The 21,822-nt window shown below is 39.0% G+C and overlaps 1 protein-coding gene across 4 annotated transcripts; it reads right to left on the reverse strand.

The window, feature by feature from the left end:
* Window positions 1–48: 48 nt before the first annotated feature.
* Window positions 49–21,145, reverse strand: PACRGL (parkin coregulated like). Of its 4 annotated transcripts, none has more exons than XR_012904356.1 (8): window positions 20,981–21,145; window positions 16,029–16,096; window positions 11,920–12,010; window positions 7,565–7,699; window positions 4,730–4,837; window positions 3,884–3,964; window positions 2,047–2,187; window positions 49–795 (listed from the first exon to the last, which is right to left on the reverse strand). XR_012904356.1 is itself a non-coding variant. In XM_014574487.3 (8 exons), exons 2-8 carry the CDS (start codon window positions 18,512–18,514, stop codon window positions 2,131–2,133), a joined length of 684 nt encoding a protein of 227 aa, XP_014429973.1. In that variant the 5' UTR covers window positions 18,515–18,531; window positions 20,981–21,116; the 3' UTR covers window positions 1,853–2,130. The 4 variants fall into 4 exon arrangements, 3 of the variants coding, with proteins under 3 accessions (XP_014429973.1, XP_025041326.1, XP_075786777.1); XM_014574487.3 differs by lacking the exon at window positions 49–795 and adding an exon at window positions 18,371–18,531 and having other exon boundaries at window positions 1,853–2,187; window positions 20,981–21,116; XM_025185541.2 differs by lacking the exon at window positions 49–795 and having other exon boundaries at window positions 1,853–2,187.
* Window positions 21,146–21,822: the final 677 nt, after the last annotated feature.

Below are 21,822 nucleotides of genomic sequence, written 5' to 3' on the forward strand. Positions count from 1 at the left end.
TCATTTGTCCTTTATTTAACTAATGGACTATTCTAAAAATATTAGGTATTGCCCCCACATTTCTAAAAATAGCATAGCATCTGCCATTATATAGCTTTATTATCATTCCAACCCCTAGATAAAAGAGGCTTTAACACATGGAAATAAAAATGGTTGTTTTCTGATATTACCATTGGATCAAGTTCCAGAATCCCCAGCGTCTTAAAAATCCTTAAAGAGCGTCTTAGCCTCTATTTTCAGAGAAATCACCCTTTATTTCTTTTCACATTTGTATGGTGTAATAATCATTTTAATATAATGCTTTTGAATAAAAATTGTTACAGATAATGAGCCATACATATCTTCCTGCAACAACATCAAATTGTATTTGGCTTTCTTTCCTCTTTTATTGAAACCTAGCTAATTTACATAAGAGGAAGAAATCTTTTTTATAATAAAAAAATTTATGACTCAGATAGACATGTACCACTGGTAGGCATTAAACACATCATCCTTACCTAATAAATCCGCATTTATGAATTTTTCATGAAATGAGTACATGAAGTCCTATATATTGTATTTGTAATTCTGGTTGGACTGTCAGTAAAGTTTTCTGCTCAAAACTAAGGACCTGAAAAGGTTTGGAGTTCAAAGTTCTTTGTAAAGAAATTCAGAGTGGATTTCCAGAAGTACATGTCTTACCAGTTTTAATGAGGAAAAAAGGAGATAATGGTCTTTTGAGGCTTCCATCTCACTTCAGTGCTCAGAATGCAGTAATATCTAGACAGTCTAATATCTGTTTCAGTGGTCTGTTTACTATGAAAAGGGAGTGAAAAAGAAGCAAAATCTTTAGCTATACCCCAATGTTTCTTGTTAGCAGTAATATTATTACATTTTTTAGGAACATTAATTCTATCAAAGTAGGAAATACTTTAATTCTGGACTTAAAAAAATTATAAGTGCACAGACCTGAAAGGTGAAAATGGATTATCTTTCCCTAATCACAATTAAGAAGTAAAAATGACTATACTATTGTTTTCAATGATTCCAGGCCAATACTTAGAAATGCAACTGAAAATATGGCAATCTTTATTGTGACATTTCTGCACAAAAGATGTGAAGGGCCTACTAGAGTAGAAAGAATGCTGCAATCATTATTTTGCAAAAATAAATCAGGTATCTATTCTGGTGTAGAGATGGAATGTTGAAGGCTGCTCTGCTATCACCAGTGTAGGAATAAGAGTAGTACAGTACATGTACACCTGAAATTTGCTGTAGTGTGTCTGCGTAAATTAAATGTGCACATTTTGTAAAAAAAATAAAATAAATTACAAGAAAGAAAAACATGCACACTGTTTTTTGTTTTTTGAAAAAATGCTAGACTACAGACATGTATTTAATACTTAATTCAGGATGCATGGTTATTTAAATAGTAAATTTTGTTAAACTGTTATTTCAATACTGTGCTAAGATTTAAGTTCCTCATGTGACAGTTTTTAAAATAAAGAGTGACTGGGATGGAATATGAGAAACAGTATTCCAATATCAAGACCTGATTTTTACACTATTTACACTACTAGCGCAACATTGTACAAGTAGTTTTAAATCAGTTCTTTTGTGACAGAAAACTCCTTTTCATTTCCATAACACTTATCATGGAAATAAATCATTACATATTTATTTTTATATAGGTAAAATTTGCAAACGTACTTTAGCAGTGAGTTAGTTACTGCTTAATTAATAATTACAATCAAATGTTACTTTTTAAGTAATATTTAATAATCACCACCGGTGTGGCAGAATTATTAAAGGAAATAGTAATGCATAGCAAAAATGAATTAACATTTACTTTGTCTACACCTGAAACAACAAATGATAGTCAACCATTTATTAACTGTAAACATAAGATTGGCCATACAAATAGATTTATATACCAAAATTATATAAATGTTTGCCATAAGTACACTTTATCACAAGATGTTATGCACACATTTACTTCATCTTCATTTTTTCTCTCAAGCCAGATTACCCAATATTTGTGGTTAGTTTTGCTAAAATAAATTGTACCATAAGGAAATTCCAACAGCATCCACAGTCAACTTCTGGTGCCCACAACATCACGCTGTGTAAATGACTATATGGTTCTCTCATTCAAGAGGAGATGGAACAATAGGTTGGAATTTTAGATTTAATGATAGCCACACTTTCCTGTTGATAAAAAAAGAAGAGTACACAGTATGAAGCACTTACTTCTGAAGGCAACCAAGAGAAGTATCTGAGTCATAACATTTCCTTAAAATTATACACATCTAAACATCCATCATGCAAACTAAACAATCAAAAGAAGAGAGTCGAAAAAAAATTAAATATTTTATGAGATCAAATTTCTCTAATAAGAAAAGCAGCAGACACAAATAACTTCAAAAACATGAATAAACCTAATAAAATAATAGAAGAAAACAGAAGACGTAAACGAGGGTAGGTTCTGTGTGTCACTGACTTGTGGGTTATTTATTAACTATTGTTAAGTTCTTGCTGCTCTTACTCTAATAAATCTTTTTTTTAAAAAAAGGTGCTTATAAACAGCAAACACACAAAACACAGAATTTAAAAGTTCCATAAACCACGTGTCTGACTGAGAAAAATTGTTTTTAAATAATACTGTTTATTTGGCAGCATTATTTTCTTCTTCATTACTTAAACTGAGTACCCAAATGTGGGAGGGGAGAGATGAATGAAAAAAGCTCAGGTGCCTAATTTAAAAATCTTCTTACAAATGTAATTCTCAGTTAAATCAATGGAAGCTGTGTGTCTGACAAAGGCAGAATTAATCCTTGATAATAGCTAGTTGATAAATGAAAGACAAGAAAGGAGTAAGATAATTTAAAGATGGGCTCGTAAAGAGAATTTCTCTTAAGGGGACAAGAACAAAGCATAGCACAGAGGACAAAGATAAGAAAAGGAAAAAGTGGAAAGCAGAAAATAGAATACAAAAATATATCAAATGTATGAAATATCTCTTACTAAAATTGTGTTTATAAAATGTATTTCACAGTAATTGTATTATTTTTTTTGAAAAATCCTGTTTGTTTGGGACAACAAAATGTTAATACAGATGACACTTGGGTCAAAGTAATGTTTAAATACTTCAGGTTAACTAACAAAGCCAGCATTTTAAAACATTATATGTCACTGCAGTAAGTAAACTTTTCCTCACAAATTTCATGCCCTGGAAGTAGAACTATACAGCTCTTCTAGTGACAAGGGAGGAAAAGAATAGCAAATGTTCCACCCTACCAGTAAGTATGCACACACCTCCTAGCAGAAACAGTTTAATGTTTTAGACATTTATCTTGCACAGGGGATGTCAGTGGACAGGCAATTACTTCTCAATGGAGCCCCAATGAATGGGACATGGTATAAGCAAGAGGCCTGCTCTGTGGCTCTCTACAGAGATGTAGAACCTTGCTATGTCATGATAAGGTGTGTACCTTCATTTCTTATGAAGCAGCACAAAAATAAGTGTGGGATGTAACTTTTAACTTAAAAAAAAGCTTTAAAAAAGCAAAGCAAAATACTGAGTCAATTATAGCCTTTTATCTAATTAAGCAGATTCTTTTCTGTGTCATCATTCATATACAAGAAGATAAAACTAGTTTCACATTATGAATCGATACACACCACCACTAGGCTCCAACCCTGCAAAACATACACATATGCTTAATTTTACATATAATGTAGTCACAGTAAGTAGAGTTAAGCACATATATGTCTTTGCATAAGAGCTCTAATTCGAAGGATTCAGAGATTTGAATCAGTTTTCTTGATGTGTTTTAAATTCAAGTATATTTTATATATATATTAACAAAAGTGTAAAATGCAGAGAGTAATCTGTTTAACTCACCTTTCCACCATACTGCTCCAGCTTTTGTAATGCAACAGTGATTTGCTCTTTGAATTTCTTGTCCATTAGCCTCTTTGAAATCTATTGGAAAACATAAAATATAACTATAACTTGGAAAGAAAATTATTTTAATACAATGTATGAAAACTGACTACATTTATTTTTGCTTTAGCATACTGTTTTACCTTGGTTCAGGAAAATGAAAGCAAAAAGAATAATTACTTTATCCCTAGTAGCCAATGCCAAGTAAGATACATGGTTAAAAGGTAAGATGAAAACAAAGTTTTCCAGAATGAAAAACATAGCTTTGCAGAAAATGATCAGCTAATGCAATTTTGGGTGGCACTATAATATCCACGGACAGCCAAGCAGCTTTTATGTTTGTTTAAAACTATTTTTGATGCAGAAGTAGGGTGTCAAATGGAATACAAAATAGTTGTTGGGAATAGTGTCTGGATGAAGAGTACACATGCATTTTTTCTGTTGTGCACACAAAATGAGCCAGCTTACTGTAGTTAATTTCTTGGCAATTTTAATGAATTTCGTTACTAAATATCAATATTTAAAATTCATAAATAACTTTATAATAAACAACGTTGCTTCAAAACACAGCAACTACTTTGTCTGTCTTCAGGGAGTTTTGTGGTAAAAATTGTCCATTGGATCTAGTAGTAATATACTGAATATTAGAATAATAATTACAATAAACGATGGATCTCTGTTAAATGTATTTCATAGTACAAATGAAAATCTCATCATCTATGTGTGAAATTGCACAAAGTCTCTAAAGAAAAGTAATATAAGACATGCACAGACATAGGTACTTCATCAATTTTTTGTACTTACACTTGTAAGTAGATGTTTCAGCTGATCATTAAGAGCAGGGCCAACAACGGCACTCAGCTGTACCAAAGCATTCAACCCTCTTTCAAATACTTCACCATTTGAATGGGCCTTGTAAGGGGGAAAAATTAATAATTTACTATGAAAGAGTAATCAACTATCAAATTTTTGAGCTATCTAAAACACCAATTACTCAAGTACAATAATTAGCACTGACAAACTAATGTTTGATGAGATTTAGAAACACAAGTCCGGTATTTTTGAACATATTAATATCAAACATGTAACATTTAAATGCCAATGTATTTTTAGGAGAAACACAAACAATACAGCATAGCAGTCAGTTGTGGATGCTGATCACAACTTTCAGATGTTATTCAGAATGAAACAGGGATGTAAGCAAGTAGTCGACTACTTGACTACCCAATAAGTATAAGCTTATTGGATAGTTGAGTGGAGTACTCAACTACTCACTCACTCTCCCCGCCCCATCGCCACTTCCTCTCAGTATGTTACCAAAGCTCCTTCAGGACTTAAAGCGGGGGGTGAGATGTAAATTAAAGTAGCTTACTCACTGAAGAACTACAGAGAGGTTCATATATACTGATTCAAAATGGATTTCTGGAATTAGGAAAATAAAGAAAGCATTTGTGCCTTAAAAAAAGCTGTGTTTGAACTGACACAGAGCCTTCTTTCTGTTCCAGCAAAAGGACAGGACCTTCCATACAAGGGAGTCCCAAACCATGTGATATACCTTTGGCCTTCAAGAGCCTTATAAGACTGACTGGGTGACTCCTGGTATGTCTAAGTGTGTGGTTAAGTCAGTTTATTTTTTATTATGTCAAATATGTAACGCTTTCACCTAAAAAGAAAATGCGCTTGCTTAGAAAGAATTGTGAGGTGACTTGTAACTGCTAGTAATACATTGTTCATAGTCTCTGAAGAAAAAAATATCTATTTTACTGATGCTGGCCATTAGGCAGACTGGATTTCTGAGGCTGTCCAATGTAAGGCAGGGCTAGTGACAGCCTTAAAACTCATGCTCAGATAGTAGTTGGTTAAGGGTTCCTATACAAAGACTGATTATGGAGAGAGAACTGCGAACTGCTGAGGGGAAGAGGGGGCAAGGGACCAATAGCCAACAGGCATAGTTGTCTCAGACCCTGCGCTTTGGGACCCAGGGGACCAGTAGCGTTCCTGGCATCAGCAGTATGGATTGCTTCCCTATCCTCTGCACTCACTGGCAGCAGAAAGTGCAGTGACCCAGCTCCAGCCTGCTCTGTTACCCTTGCTGCCAGCTGTGCCGCTCAGGGGAGGGGATTTGGGAAGGGGTAGAACTTCCCCCCTGCACTCACCGGTGGCAGGAAGTGGAGCGACATGTCTGGGAGTTGGGGAAATGGAGCAGGCTGGGGCTGGGTTGCTCCATTTCCCACACAGTCAGTGAATGCCTGAGGGACCAACCTCTGCTACAGGTAGGTGCCAGGCCCTCTACTAATCCCCCGGGCCATGTCGCTCAAGGCAAGAGCTTGGTAGAAGGAGTGAAGTGGAGGTGGGCATAGAAAGAGGCAGTGCCCTCCCTCAGGCTAGAAGTAACACAGGGAGGAGTTATTTGGCGAGCCAGCCACACGGCAGGTGCTCCCCTTGTGTCCCTCTCCAGCAGTTGCCACTGTTTCTCCTAGATCGTGGATCAAAATAAGTCTTAGGTGGAAGACAGGAATCCAGGTGCCTAGTATAAGGCTGCAGTGTGCATACTCAGAGGCAGATACTTGTATGCCTAGGGAACTTTTAGTGGAAATTTAGCTCTGAGTGAATTTAAGTTCCTATAAGACTGGGCAGCAGCCAAGTGAGGAGGGTTAGAGCTTGCAGAGGCACCTAAATCCTGGATTTTGGAGCGTAAGTATTTTTGAGGATCTGGACCATGGTATTACAAGCCCCTATTCCAACCTAAGACTTTGGCCTTGCTCTAAACTTTCAGTTCCTTCAAATGCATTAGTGAAATAAACATTTTAAAATAGCAGGCTTTTCACAGTCATATCGATTTGCTCTCAGGTCTGTGCATTGTACCTTTGATTGTATGCATGTTACATATAAAGCATAATGGTATTGAAGCTTTATTGCTATCTATTTCCTACACTCTGAGTATATCTACATTGAAATATAAAATTAGGGTTTGTGAGATATCGATCAGCTGACTTGTGTTAGGCAACCCTAAGTTTGTATTTCAACCCTATGTTAAGAATTTTCTGACCTATGCTTGAACTTAGTTTCCTGTTGTCCACACTGCACTGTGAAGATCCACATCAATGTAATTATATCCCAGAGTTAACGTTGATCTGACCTGCTGTTGTTTGCCCAGAGGGCGTGTAGGGATAGGCTTCTGTTTTCAACAGCACAGACTGGAACAGAGAGGAATAAATAACTTATTCCATGGAATCATGGGATATTTCTGGTGACTCTGGGACCTGATTCAAGTGGAGTTTCGGCTACACTGCAAAGCAATAGAGCTCAGGACCTGTTTGACTTGAGCTCAGACGCTGCAAGTAGGGCCCTGGGACCTTGGGTCCAAGACCCAAGCTAGCAAAATTGCAGTGTAAATGCAAGAGGTTTTAGCCTCGAGTGTGGGCTCAAGCATGAGCTTACACTACAATGTAGACATACTTTCAGAGCCTAAAGAGACATCTGAGAGCCGCATGCCTTCTCACAGCTTGTTAATGTCATCCCAGGACTCATATTTCCCATCTGCAACCCCAATATCAAACTGTGACTTTTTTCTTTATATTTCATCTCTGTAAGACAAAAATCCTAGGGTGTAATACATGAAAAATAAGAGAAACATACCAGAGCAGTCTTTAACACTGGAACCAGACGAGGCAACAAAGGAATTGCTTTTTCAGTAGCACCTTCAACCAAGAGTAATTCTTTAAACCCCTCCTTTGATACAAACGTATATGGATGTTTTGTTTCTTTTAGACCCTGTTTTTTATATACATATGGAAAATATGTTTTCTTAATGTCTAACTTTTAACAGAACACTACATTAAAACATCAAAGGTTCTTCTAGGAGCAATATACTGCTTATGTTTTATTGCAGCCATTAAAAAAATAAAATACACTTACTCCACCATGTGGATTCATTGAGTATAATTCTGCTCACTCAATATTCTTATTCATACTTCCCCCCCGTCCCCCTAATATGTGAAAATACTTTTATTCTTTTCATAAGGTCATTTTCATCAACAGTTTTAACTACTTTATCTTCATTCCATCATCTCAAATTCATTTCTCCATAGCCCCATTAAAAGAAAATAAATGACATTTGTGAGGGATTTCTCTACACTTAAGGAAAACAGAATGTGGTACAAAGTGGACACCTTAACGCTGTACAAATGTGCAGACTTATTATATTGTGAATCACAGGAGTTACAGCAACTCAATCTACATGACTGAAATCTGATTTGTTCAGTGAGAGAAATTCTCTCAGTCGCTTCATATATTAAAAGATTATTTTTTCTTTCAAAAACATCTAAACCTAGCTCAGGTTCAGCCTAGCACTTCTCTACAGGACTCTAAGGCCTGGTCCTACCCTAAAGTTATGTCAACCCATCTATGTTGCTCAAGGATGGAAAAATCCACACTCGTAATTCTTCTGTCAATCTAGCAATTGCCTCCTAGGGAGGTGGACTACTGTTTGGAGAATCTCTCTGGTTGGTGTAGGTGGCATCTACAATGAAGCACTGCAGATGTGCTGCTGTAGAATTTCAAGTGCAGAGAAGTCCTACATTTAAGTTAGTTGAGATTCCTGGAATGTCTTTGAATGCAAACCCCATGGAAAATAGTGAAATATTAGGAAAACAGGAAATGATAAGACTGGACAGAAAGTAATTTGTAGTGACCAGTACAAAAACAGAAGGTAAGGATAAAACTGAGCGTGTTTTCTACCGTCTCAGAGGGGTAGCTGTATCAGTCTGTAACTTAAAACAAAAAAACCATGTATATATAGGAATACCTGTCAATTGTAGTACACCAGTGCTAATGAAGCTGAGTGCACTGGATGTGTCCCATGCTTAGCTTTCAATGTCATTTGGGTATTGCTGTTATAGTTAATACCCAAATACTATCAGGGTGCCAACTTGGTCACGGGAAAGGTGGTTCCACCCCTGCTCCCAACAACCACACAATGGTTCTGGAGAACCATTACGCTGTTCTGGACATGGGAGACAAGGAAGTAGCCCTTAAGGCAGAAGAGGAAAAACCTTGTACCCCCAAGGCAGGGAGCCCTGCAGCCACCACTGCGAAGAGGAAACATAGGGTAGTGGTGGTAGGGAACTCTCTTCTGAGAGGAATGAGGGCACCCATCTATCATCGTGACATATCTTGGGAGCTATGCTGCCTGCCAGGGGCCTGTATCCAAGACATTATGAGGGCATTGTCGAGGATTATGTTGCTGTCTGACTACTACCCCATGCTATTCATCCATGTGGGCAATAAAGGATACTGTAAGGTGTGACCTTGAGCAGATCAAGAGTGACTACAGGGTTCTGGGGTATGGGTGAAGGAGTTTGTAGTGCAGGTGGTGTTCTCTTCAGTCCTCCTTTTCAAAGATAGAGGCCCAGGCAAAGACAGGCGCATCTTAAAGGTGAATGGCTGGCTGCGAAGATGGGGTCACCAGGAGAGCTTTGGCTTCCTTGAACACGGGATGGTGTTCAAAGAAGGACTACTGCTAAGCAGAGATGGAGTTCGCTTTTCGAGGAAGCGGAAGAGAGTATTTGGATACAGGTTAGCTGACCTAGTGAGGAGGGCTTTAATCTAGGTTCAACCGGGGCAGGTGACCAAATCCCACAGGTAAGTGAAAAAACATGGAGACCTGGGAGATGGGTTGAAAATAGGAGGGAGTCTGGGTTATAATAGGAGAGATAAAGGACAGACAAGGCAGAACTGGGAGCAAAAATCAAATTAGATGCCTGTATACCAATGCAAGTAGTATGGGAAATAAGCAGGAAGAACTTGAAGTGGTAACAAACAAACATAGTTGGTATTACAGGGACTAGGTGGGATAATGCACATGATTGGAATATTGGTATAGAAGAGTACAGCTTGTTTAGGAAGGATAAGTGGAGAAAAAAAGGGAGGAAACGATGCCTTATATATTAAAAATAGATATACTTGGACTGAGGTGGAGATGGACGTAGGAAACAGACTTGTTGAGAGTCTCTGGGTTAGATTAAAAGGGGTAAAATACAAGAGTGATGTCATGCTACTACAGACCACCTACCCAGGCAGAAGAGGTGGATGAGGTTTTTTTTAAACTAACAAAATCATCGAAAGCACAGGATTTGGTGGTGATGGGCGCTGGAAATCTGTCATGGAGTTCTGATTCCTTAGGAAAAATGTGTCCAAGAACAACTTAAAATAATATTAAGGCACAAAACTGTTCAAACAGTGCTGTAAATTATCACAACTGCCAGAAAGAGCTATAGTGAAATTTTCCAGTTATTTAAAAGCATTATTAGGACAAATAAATATTGAGTCTATATTAGGTCAAAATGAATTTTTAAATAGATTGTGTAAGAGCATTACAGGGGGATGTGTGATGTATTAGTGCACATCTGTACATGCCTATATCAAAACTCCATTTAGTTTTATAAATGGCATTCTGAGTGTTTTCACTGTTGTTTTTACCTCCATCTTAGAACGGAGATCCCAGAAATATTAACAAAGGGCTAAAATGCAGCAAAATCAAGTGTCATTAATCTGGATAGTTTCCCAATCAAATGAGAAGAACCTAAGATAATAAGCTAACAGCTACCCAGTGGAACTTGTTCTCCTAGGTGAGTCTGTAACTGACCAACAGATCACCTACTGAGGAACTCAACGCCACTGAGGAAAGTCATGTCAAAGAGGGGACTGCAACCCTATAAAGGAAAGGCTAACTAACTGACTTTTTTGGGAATTAAGTGGGGATGGGGAGGAGAAGACAACAATGGTGATGACAAAGAGAGTCTTGGGATCCTGAAAGGACTAACCAATAGATTTTTTGAGTAGTGAGCACTGGAAGTAGACTTTTGCATAAAGGTTTCTGTTATTTTCTATATATCTCATGTACATTGTTTATGATTAAAGTACAACTAATTTAGCAATTATATTCCAAAGTTTGTGTACCCCTTGTTTTCACTGTTCTCTGATGAGGAGAAAAATTCAGAGGATCCACAATGTCAGTAAAAGCGACAAGGAGTCTGTGGCACCTTATTGACTAACAGATGTATTGGAGCATAAGCTTTCATGGGCAAAGACCCACTACGTCAGATAGTGGTGACATAGTGGGTCTTTGCCCACGAAAGCTTATCCAATACATCTGTTAGTCTATAAGGTGCCACAGGACTCCTTGTCGCTTTTGCAGATCCAGACTAACACAGCTACCCCTCTGATACTTGACACAATGTCAGTGCAACTCTAGGACCACACAAGAGCTATTGAGAGGCTTGGAAGATGGCAGTAGATTCAGGGACTAGGCAATAGGACTTCTAGAATCCTCGCTCTCAAGAAGGGACACCAAAGACAGGAAACGTGCAACTGTGCATAGAAACTCAAAGACAACATCCAGACTTTCTCCAGTCCTAGCCAGCCTAAGAGCACATGGGATCCAATGGTGGGATCCAGAAAAAGGAGACTACTGAGTGTCCATCAGTAGTAGATCATCCAATAATCCAGAAGGATCTATTATGTACAATCTCTAAGAAACATAATTTTTTGGATCCCACACTTAATAAGGATGAAGTATCACAATTGGGAAAGAAACTCAGAAGGGTAAAATAAGTGTTCCAGTTCATTGGAGGTTTCTGAAGGGGTATAAAGTATCTGCTTTTATGCAGATCCACTGTTGCTCCCCAACTTCCTTCTCCTGAAGGTTCCACTATGCAGCTGAAATAGTTGATCTGGACATTGGGAACTAGATTTACCGCTTAATGAACAACATCAATCTTATTTATTTTTCTAATCTGTATAAGATTTGATCTTGGAAAACGACCAACTATAATAGTATCTAGATACCAGAGTGAGTTGGAACTTGACATATGAAGTAACAATAATAGTTATCAACTTTCAGTTTGAATAATGCATGCCTATTTCATTTTTTGACCTTTTAAAGGGGCAAAAACACATTATATTCTCTAATTAATCAAGAAAAACAAGCTTACCTCAGCTAAAGTAATAAGAAGAGGATCAAATGGAAGAGTTTCAGGAAGACATTCCCACTGCAATTTGTGTTTTACTGAACCATGAACCAACCTATCATGTAGAACAAAAGTTAGTAAAGGTACAGAGAAATAGACAGCATATATCAATTTCTTTAACATAATTTTCATACCAAAAGATCCCCAAATGTTTTGCAAACAGATAACTTTAAAGATTGATATATGCACAGACTACTTTAGTGAAATATTCAGCCCTATTTGGGCAGAATGTTATAGATACTTTGACACAACATTATTATGATAACTTCTGAAAACGGTAACATCTAAATTCTTCCTTTAACAACCTCTCTCTCTCCATATGCTCATATCCACACATGCCTTTAAATGTTGAAGAAAGAATTCAGATGTTATACACACACACACACACACACACACACACACACACAGAGAGAGAGTGAGAGAGAGAGAGGCTAAAGTAAAATAGATATAAATGGCAATATCATCATATTTTCCATATACATTAACTCTAGCAGATTTACTTGGCATTGCCAGATACTGCCAAAACAGAGCACTACTACAAATGTCTCAATTTAATCTCTTTTCTGTAAGGTTTATTGAAAAGCAATCATATTCCAGGTTCATCCCCTTTTTCAGGTTCACATTGGTTTAGTTTACAAAGTTATGCCAATTGTGAGGACTGTACGTGCTCTGGTGAATCTGTCTCTTTTACGCTTTGTTTTGTGAGAAGCAATCCTATTCCAGATACATTCCATCCATTTTCCTTGCACATCCTAACCCTTATGTTGCTTTAAGTTATGATCAGAGGAGGCTGTATGCTGAATTTGGTGGTCCTCTTGCTACTTAGGAGTAGTTCTTAAACAAAGAGAAAATAGATGGACACGCAGACAGACTCTCTCAAACATATAATAGATTTAAAAATTAACTATCAAGTTTTTTTAACTAAGGGATTAGTAAAGTTTATCTGTATTTATGCTGCATCTAACTGGATCTTCTTTAAGTAGATGCAGTAATGTGTTCTGCTTAGATGTAAGCATGCCCAGGACATCAGAGCTGGAGAATTTTGCTAGCAATATCCACAGGAGATAGCGCTGTTGCTCACAGCCCCTCCCCTGACCTGTACCACCTTGATACACCTCAGTTCCTTCTTACTGCCTGTGACTAGACTCAGGATTCTGAGAAGTTCTTAACCTCACAATCTCTCTCAGTGACTTTTTTCTAGTTGTATATAGTTAGTTAGTACTCTGAGTATTTTTTGTTAGATTTAGTATTAGTTACCAGTAATTAACGAATTATTTCCCTAATAGCCTCATCACGATTTAAACATTGTCCATCATGTAGGGAAGTGCTCTTCAACAATGATCCAGCTCATGCTCTGGAGCCTGGACTTCTCTGGAGAGATGAAGGAGACATTTCACATTAAGTGCACAAAGAGGAAAAAGACCAAATGAGATCATTTCAGGTCTCATGGAAATTCTTTTGCCTCCTCCAGAAAGAGCATGTACTTGCATGCAGGATGACACAGGTGCCTCTAACCACTCCCCAGTACTGCATAGGAAGGTCAGAGACCCTGCACTGTCAAAACCAATTCTGGCTCCAGTGTATCTGTTGAGTACAATGCTGACAACAGAAATGCCTGCACGCACTAGTTCTGCATTGGCATGATATTAGGCAGTAAAGAACCTCCACTACCCTTCCAACCTCTCTCTTGGCCCAAGATTATTCTATATTTGTTTATAGCCTTGTTGGCTGAACTGGCTGCTGAACCTTTGTGTTGGCACCACACTGCAATGTTTCCCTTCCACAGTTTATGGCACAGTGCCAGGCTCTGTACAAGGGACCTCATCAGTCCTCTTGCATCTGGTGGCAATGATGTCACCTTGGTAGCTCTTACCACCTCCCATTTCAACACCATCAACTACTTCAGTACTAATTGCTATCTTTGTGTTCACATTGCTACTGGCATTGGGAATAAAAAAGGTGTATGTGGTGCTGGTGATACTGTTTCCAGTGTCAGTGCCACTCTCTCCCTTGCTTTGGACAATGCATGAATTGCTCACCTCCTCAAGCCTGGCTCCACCTTTATCCCCACGAACCTTCATCTTCCCACTGTCCTTTATCTAGCCCACATGAGGGCTGTTCATGGAGTACCATGAGTACCTCATTTTGCAGGTGGGGACAGGGGCACCTCATCCTGTACCTGTTTGACACCAATGCCCTATCCCCGTGCCAGTGACCATATCCGAATCTGTAGGATGCTCCTAAGTCGCAGTGGTAACACTCCTCATCTTGTTCTAAGATGAAATCACCGGTAAATTGAGTGGCAGGGACCAACAATCCACCACAGATTCCAGCAACAGTGATCCCTGCCCCTTGTGAAGCTTCTGGAATCATCCCATATGGGTCCACCAGTCCAGGAGCAAACTCTAGCCTGGGGCAGTTAACCACCTCTTCTTTGTTCCTGAACAATTTGGCAGTGCCTGGCCCTTCCTCTTCTCTTCCCCTCTTCTAAGGGCAAGGACTCCACAAGGATTAACTTCCCTCAAATGTTGATTGTAAACTAGCAGGCAATCTCTGTTTAAATGACTGGATCACAAGTAGGGATGTTAATGGTTAACCAATAAGCCTCACCCTTAAGTTAACATTTAACTGGTTAATTAATTAAACGGGACTTTACATCCCTAGTCGCAAACCATAAGAATGAAAAATGACTGAAATATTTCACCAGTGAAATACACTCCAACTCTATGGGAATAGATGCCCAGTCATATAGATAGTTGCAAGGCATGCCATACACATTTCCACTCTTCGTACTCCTCAGAAAAGTGATCCAAAAGATGAAGGGGGAACAAACAAAGATAATAGTGCATATTCTGACAAGCAGACGAAACCATGGTTTTCCAGTTTCGTAGAACAAACTGGAAACATCATTACCAGTACAGGTTGAAACCGTATCAAATGGGACTCCCTGGTCAGGCTTCTATTTCTGGATCTGAACTAAATTCAGCATCTAGTGCCACAAGGAAAGTGTAGACTGAAGAGATCCAGGGATTCCATCTATTTTGGATTTCACCTAACAGTATATCGATATAAGTCTTTGACTCAGTACTATAGCATGCCAGTTATCAGCCATTAAGAGCATTCTACTCACAGGATCTATAATAGAGAACTCCCAAATATTCAGGTTTCTCAGAGCAGTCAGACTGGCCTGACTCCACCTAAACCTGTATTCTGGTTGCCATTACATCTGCTAGTGAAGTCTCAGGGTTGGCAGCACTATCTGTGCAGTAACCTCGCTGCATGTTCCACAATAACAAAGGTGGTGCTGAGAAGTTCAGAATTATTTGTCCCTGCAGTAAATTCTGTTTTCCATGCTTCATAGGAGATTATTCTTCTCATTCTGTCCAAGGCCACAGCACCCACTGAGCTGTTGCACATGCTAGATGTCAGAAGAGCACTGAAGTACATAGTGATTGGGTTGGCACTGAGGTTATTGTTACTATTTTTTTCTGCAACTTTTGAAATGACTCCTCTGATAGCAAGAAGGAAAAAAGGGATGAGGCCAGCATGACTAGGGCTGCAATCTAAACTGCCTCTGGAAACTGCAGGGTAGAAGAGAGCAGTCCAGACCTAACAGTTGTGGAAGATGCTGCTAGCAGAAAAGAAATTATCATGCAAGAACTTTTCCATTCTCTGCATTTTTTCTGCTGACAAGAAGACTGGCAATCACCTGCCCTCTAAATGACACCAAATATAATTTGATCCTGCCTCTATGAGGAAGAAAACATCACTGTATGAAGAAATCAACTGTTTTTACAAAGCAGATGCAGTAAATCATATTTTGGAGTGCTGCAGCCTCTTCAACTCTGTATCACAGTAACTAACTAAATGAGTGATTACTTCTTTTTGAGAAGAATTAAATATCAGAGGCACCTTCAGCAATCAGCAAAATAAAGTTGCCAGAAAACATTCAAGTCAGAATATAGTTTTCATCTAACACTAACACTAATGAAGAAATGATTCTTGACCTCCTAAACTGTACTTAACACTACTGCCTGAATAGAGTCAGTTAAATTGTTTTAAAAATTCATTACCTGCAAGGTATACCACCTTTGGAGTAAATGGCAGAAAATGCAGAAGGAGCTCTTGAATTATCTCCAAACTGTAAACAAAAGAATACATTATTTTACTTGCTATCACAATATTTCAGTTATAATCATTATAAATATACTTTTGTACTGCAGGTTAGAGAGAAATGTGACAATTTTGTGATCAAAAGATAATTGTAAAAGACACTACAGAGATTGAATGGAAAAAGAATTCTCAATTTTAAGAGATGTAAATAAGAAAGTAAATATAATGTCACAGCAGTATGTTGCTACTGTTTTGTTAATAAAAACCAATAAATATGTTCATCCTGAGTGAACTTTTCATTTCCCATCTAATTTTTCTATTTTCTCATGCAAGTAGCCCCAGTAAAGTCAATGATGGCTCCATGATGGGGAAGGATGAGAGAAAACCTCTTTATATAAGTGAAGAGAGGGCATGGCTCCTGGGCTCTCTGTGTTCCTCTGCTAGCAGCCAGACAGCATGAAGTCTGACTTGAATGAAGTGGGAATATAAGATGAACTGGGTTGGGAGAAGAAGAGGAGGATAATATTGGGACAAGGAAATTGGGAGCCTGTGGGGACATGATGAATGCCAGGGAGGAGACTGGGACTGGCTTGGCAAGGGGACTTGAAGCAACTGAGAGGAGCGGCTGCTTTTAGGGTTGCCAGGTGTTTGGTATTGAACCAGACAGTCCGGTATTTTCGCTTCCTGTTGGGTAAAAACATTCAGAAACTACCGGACACCTAAAATGTCTGGTACTTTCTGATTTTTTCCCGGGCAGGAGGTGAAAATCCCAGATCTTATTGAGTTCCGCTGGGGAGCTGTCCAGCCTGGCGCAGAGAGGCAAGATGGCGGACGGCCGCTGGCAGTGCATTAGGGCCAAAAAGCCTCAAAAGTGTTTCTTAAAGGGGCCACTTTATTTATTTTTTTCTCTGGGTCTTTGTTTGTTTGTTTGTTTGTTTTTGTTCATTATTTTTTCAGAAACCATCTGGCAACCGTAGCTGCTTTGCAACCATAATTTGGCTTCCATGACCCTTTTAACCTTCTCTTGGTTAAGTTGATAGATGGCTGCTTAATCTAAAACATGTTGTCTAAGTCTTTAATCATTCTCATAATTTTTCCTGAAGCTTCTGCAATTTATCAACTAGGACTGGACTAAGTATTTCTACAGTGGCAACATCAGTGCTTAATAAAGGGGCAAAATAATCTCTCTACTCCTACTTGAGAGATTTATTTGTGTGAATCCAAAGATTGTATGAGACCTTTCACCACAGCTTTGTGAGGTCATGTTCAGCTCATTATCCATCATGACCCCCTAATCTTTCTAGGTGTCACTGAGTCCCGAAATAAGAGTCCCCCATCCTTTAAGGATGCCTGCATTCTTCATTTCTAGATGTACACATTTATATTTAGCTGTAGAATTGGCAACCACTTTGTATTCTTTTCAGCTAATATTCCTGAAGTGTGTCAAAAGTTTACAATCATGTCCAGCCAGCCTTGACAAAGACATTTTTGGTAGCTATTTGGTATAGATCAGCACCTAATTAGTTATCAATGTTGGCAGCATAGGAAGGAACAGTGGAGTGGACGGGAAAGAAAAAGGGAAGGTATTCAACACACACTACTATCTATAGTCCCCTACACTTTTGCTACAAAAAAACTATCATGGCTTCTGGGTGTACAAGACAACCTACCAGGGAATATTTTGAAGAAATTCATTCCCTGGGTAAAAAAGAAAAATGTGTCAAATGTAAGCAGTGCAAGAAAATGATGCAGGGCCTAGCTGTAAGAATGAAGCCTCATAAGGAAAACTGCTTATTGAGAAAAAATGATGTTGAAGATGATGTAGATATTAGAAATGTAAAATCCCGATTAATCAATTAGCCGGTTAAACATTAGGTTGACCTAACATTTAACCAGTTAACCGACTAGATGGGATCTAGCCTTGCAGCTGAGGCTCCCGGTCCCAGATGCCTGCAATTGTGTGTATATGATTTAGTTCTTACCTTCTTAATGAACTGCTGCTGCATCTACAGCTTGACACAGGTAATGAGTACTATGTATTATTTCCTAAATTCATAAAAATCAAGTTATCTAAAAAAAAATTACAAAAGTATACTGTTTTAGATGTTGTAAAATACTGTATTGAGCTGTAAATTAATATGTTTCAATGATCAGATTTGCACCATTGTTTGATAATTCTTCACATATTTCTTCAATGGGAAACTTGATTTAAATCAATCCACCATGTCATTTTTGGTTTGGTCCTACTCATTTATGTTGGCACAGAAGGAAAACTTAATTTAGAAATACGATTTTTACATACCGGATCAATAGTTTTGGGGTTAAGTTTATCACTAGGCCTGGGCTGTGGCTTAACTGCAAGATCTGGAGAACTAGATGAAGACGATGAAGACGTCTTGCTTTTCTGTATTGCAGTCTTTGGCATTATTTGGAAACCTGATGACATTATTTTATCATAACTTTCTAGAATGAAAAAAGGAAAGAAACCTAAAAACAGAGTTCTTATTTCCACTTGACAATACAAGCTCTTTAATCCTGATTTTTTGTTGTGCCTATATTTCACATTCTTGAGTGTGCAAGGAATATGAATCAATGCAGAGAAGTCATGTATAGCAGAACACCCAAAACAGTACAGGGTACATACAAATCACTCCATTTTTCAAACATGTGCCTCCACAGCTCTTTGTTTCCTGCATTATTTTCCTTCTACTACTCTGCTAAAGTGACACTTGCAGGAAAGTGAAATTAAGTTTAATCAGTTTCACTGTGCTACTATTGCTGCACATGAAGCACAATGCTGTTCTCTGAAGGGAGGATGGTTGGATACCAATATAACAGAAGAGGAAGCAAAAACATTGGAAGGGATGGGAGAGAAGGAAAAGTGAATGTAAGTGCAAGGAACGATTTAAAAAGGCACTGCAATTAAAGCAAATTCAGAGAACAATAAAGTGGAAAATGAAGAACTGAGAGACAGAATGGGGAAAAAAACCCCAAAAACAAAAAATGAAGTTGAGATTTCAAAAAATAAATGTCTGAACACAGATCACATTAAAATGAACAATCATAAATATAATGTATTAAATAAACAAAATATTCAAAGTTTAGAAAAACAATTATAATATAGAAAACACTATCAGAGTATTCTTTTAAAAGGAAAATGTATATGTATGTGTAATTTAACACATCAAACCTCAGTGTGATATTTTAGTGAAGAACCCAAATTATTACTGAGGATGATATGCAATTTCAGTTATCACCTCGTATGTAAAGACACATGAATTAACATTTTCAGAGTTAAGAGTTCTTCAGAAATACAGGTTTTTAAACAAAAATATTAAAAATTTGTATGCCACCAAATTGCCTTAATTCAAAATGAATTTCTATAAATTGTGTTGGTCCTGCTGGGATCTTTCAAGGTCCCTTGCTCACAGTGTACATTGTTAAATGACACAACCATTAAATCACTGCTGAAAAAACCCCCACATTTACCAAAATCAATTCCATTCTTGGTTTACCTCATGGATTCTCCTCCAAGGCTGTGTCTAGACTGGTCAATTTTTCCGGAAAATCAGCCGCTCTTCTGGAAAAACTTGCCAGCTGTCTACACTGGCCGCTTGAATTTCCGCAAAAGCACTGACTTCCTATTGTAAGAAATCAGTGCTTCTTGCGGAAATACTATTCTGCTCCCGTTCAGGCAAAAGTCCCTTTTGCGTAAAGCTTTTGCGCAAAAGGGCCAGTGTAGTCAGCTCAGATTTGTTTTCCACAAAAAAGCCCCGATCACGAAAACGGCAATTGGGGCTTTTTTGCGGAAAAGCGCGTCTAGATTGGAACGGACGCTTTTCCGCAAAAAGTGCTTTTGCAGAAAAGCATCCATGCCAATCGAGATGCTCTGTTCCGAAAATGCTTTTAACGGAAAAATTTTCCGTTAAAAGCATTTCTGGAAAATCATGCCAATCTAGACGCAACCCTTGTGTTTTCTTCCCTTACCCTCCCCTTGGAACACTGGCATTCCATGCCTATATTGCAGGTCTATTTTACAAAAAATGATTCAATATAATACTGCTTAATGTCCTGTTGATACACAGGAAATCTTTCATAAAACTAATATTAATTATTGATTAAACTTGTTGTCTAAAAATATGAATTCATCTACTGTACTAAAGCTGGCAATGATTCTATAGATAAAATAACATTCCAATGTAATAATATTTTTTATTTTTGTACCTAATACATTTTCACCAGCAAGTGACAGGATCATCAAAGTTCTTATTACCACATCACACTTAAATAACATATTCCTCCAACTGCAGGAATAATTGATTTCGAAATATTTTCTATATTATAAAAGCTCAAAATAAGGTGTGGAGGAGTACACGTGGCATAGAGCCGGGGTGTGATATGTGGGGCTCTGGTGGGGGGGGGGGGGGTGCAGGATTACAGAGCTATAGAGGCATTTTAGGGCTTTCTGGAGTACATGTCAATGCGGGTGCACGCGGGGCTCAGGAGAAATGTGAGGTTTGAGCTACACGGATATTTGCACGGTTCCAGCGAGGACCTGCGGTTCAAGTCCATGGGGGAGTTGGGGAGAGAAGGGGACAGGGTTCCGCTTCCTAGGGGGGTTTAAAGAGGCTCTGCGAGACTTGGGTCCATGGGGGTATTTACAGGGCTCTGGGGGGCGAAGCGATCAAGGCCCTGGGGAGGTCAGCCGGCCTACGGGGGGGGTGGCGGGTCTCTGAGGCGCTGCTGGGAGCCCGGAGCTCTACTCTGTGCGGGCGTTTGCAGCCTCCAGGAGCGGGGCTCGGCCCGTAACGCCGGCGAAGCCAGAAATGACAAGTCGCGAACAGCCCCCAGCCGCCCAGGGAAGCGCCGCTCCCTGCCAAGGCCGCTGCCGGCTGCGCGTCGCTATTCTTACCCGGCCCGCCAAACGCCCGGGCTGCGCAGCTGCTCGGCCAAAGCGACACCTTCCGTCGTCCCGTCGGTTGCTAAGGAAGCTCTGCGTGTCTACGGGCCGCGGAAAGGCCAAACTTCCTCGAGGGCGGCTGTAGGCGGAGCCATGGAACATGCGCGGACTTGGAAAAGGAGGCGGGGGAAAGCGTCCGGTCTGTCCAGTCCTGGAGAGTGGTAACCAGAAGCCAAGCTCCTCTGTCCTCCTCCTTCGGTAGCCAGACAGGGGCACCCCAGTGGGTGGGGCACAGCTGTAGTGTTTTAGCCACAGAGACTAGCACTTTGCACACCAGGGGGCACATTCCCTTTGCAGGGACGTCTTTCGGCTCAAAACATTCCAGTGAAGATACTTAAAAAACCAGGAATAGCCCTGCCGTACTTTGCTGTTTTGAGCGCATGCCAGTGAATCCCCCCGTAGGAGACCTTTTTATTATTGATTATATACAATACAAGGTATCTGCTCATTTCTTTCAACATCACGAATAGAGGGGCATTTTATGCGATTTTAAAATAAATTTGATTAGACCTCTCCAGTTGGTTTCACTGCAGTAATAGATGGGAAAAGGAAATGGCAGTGCTGAAACAAAGTTATGGTCCAGCTGTCTGACAACTAACAGGAGTCCTAGATTTTGGTCAGCATTTTGGAATAAGCCTTATCCTTATCCCACGTAAATGATTTGTATCTTCCAACAACTGAAAGTTGGACAGATAAAAATAGCAACACGTCTATTAACTCATTTGGAACACAGCCCAGCAAAGTCTGTCGTCAGTCCTGGCTAGTTGAAAAGTCTGCAAACTAAATAAGCTCCA

The sequence above is a fragment of the Pelodiscus sinensis genome, chromosome 5, assembly GCF_049634645.1.
Source record: "Pelodiscus sinensis isolate JC-2024 chromosome 5, ASM4963464v1, whole genome shotgun sequence".
NCBI lineage: Eukaryota > Metazoa > Chordata > Testudines > Trionychidae > Pelodiscus > Pelodiscus sinensis.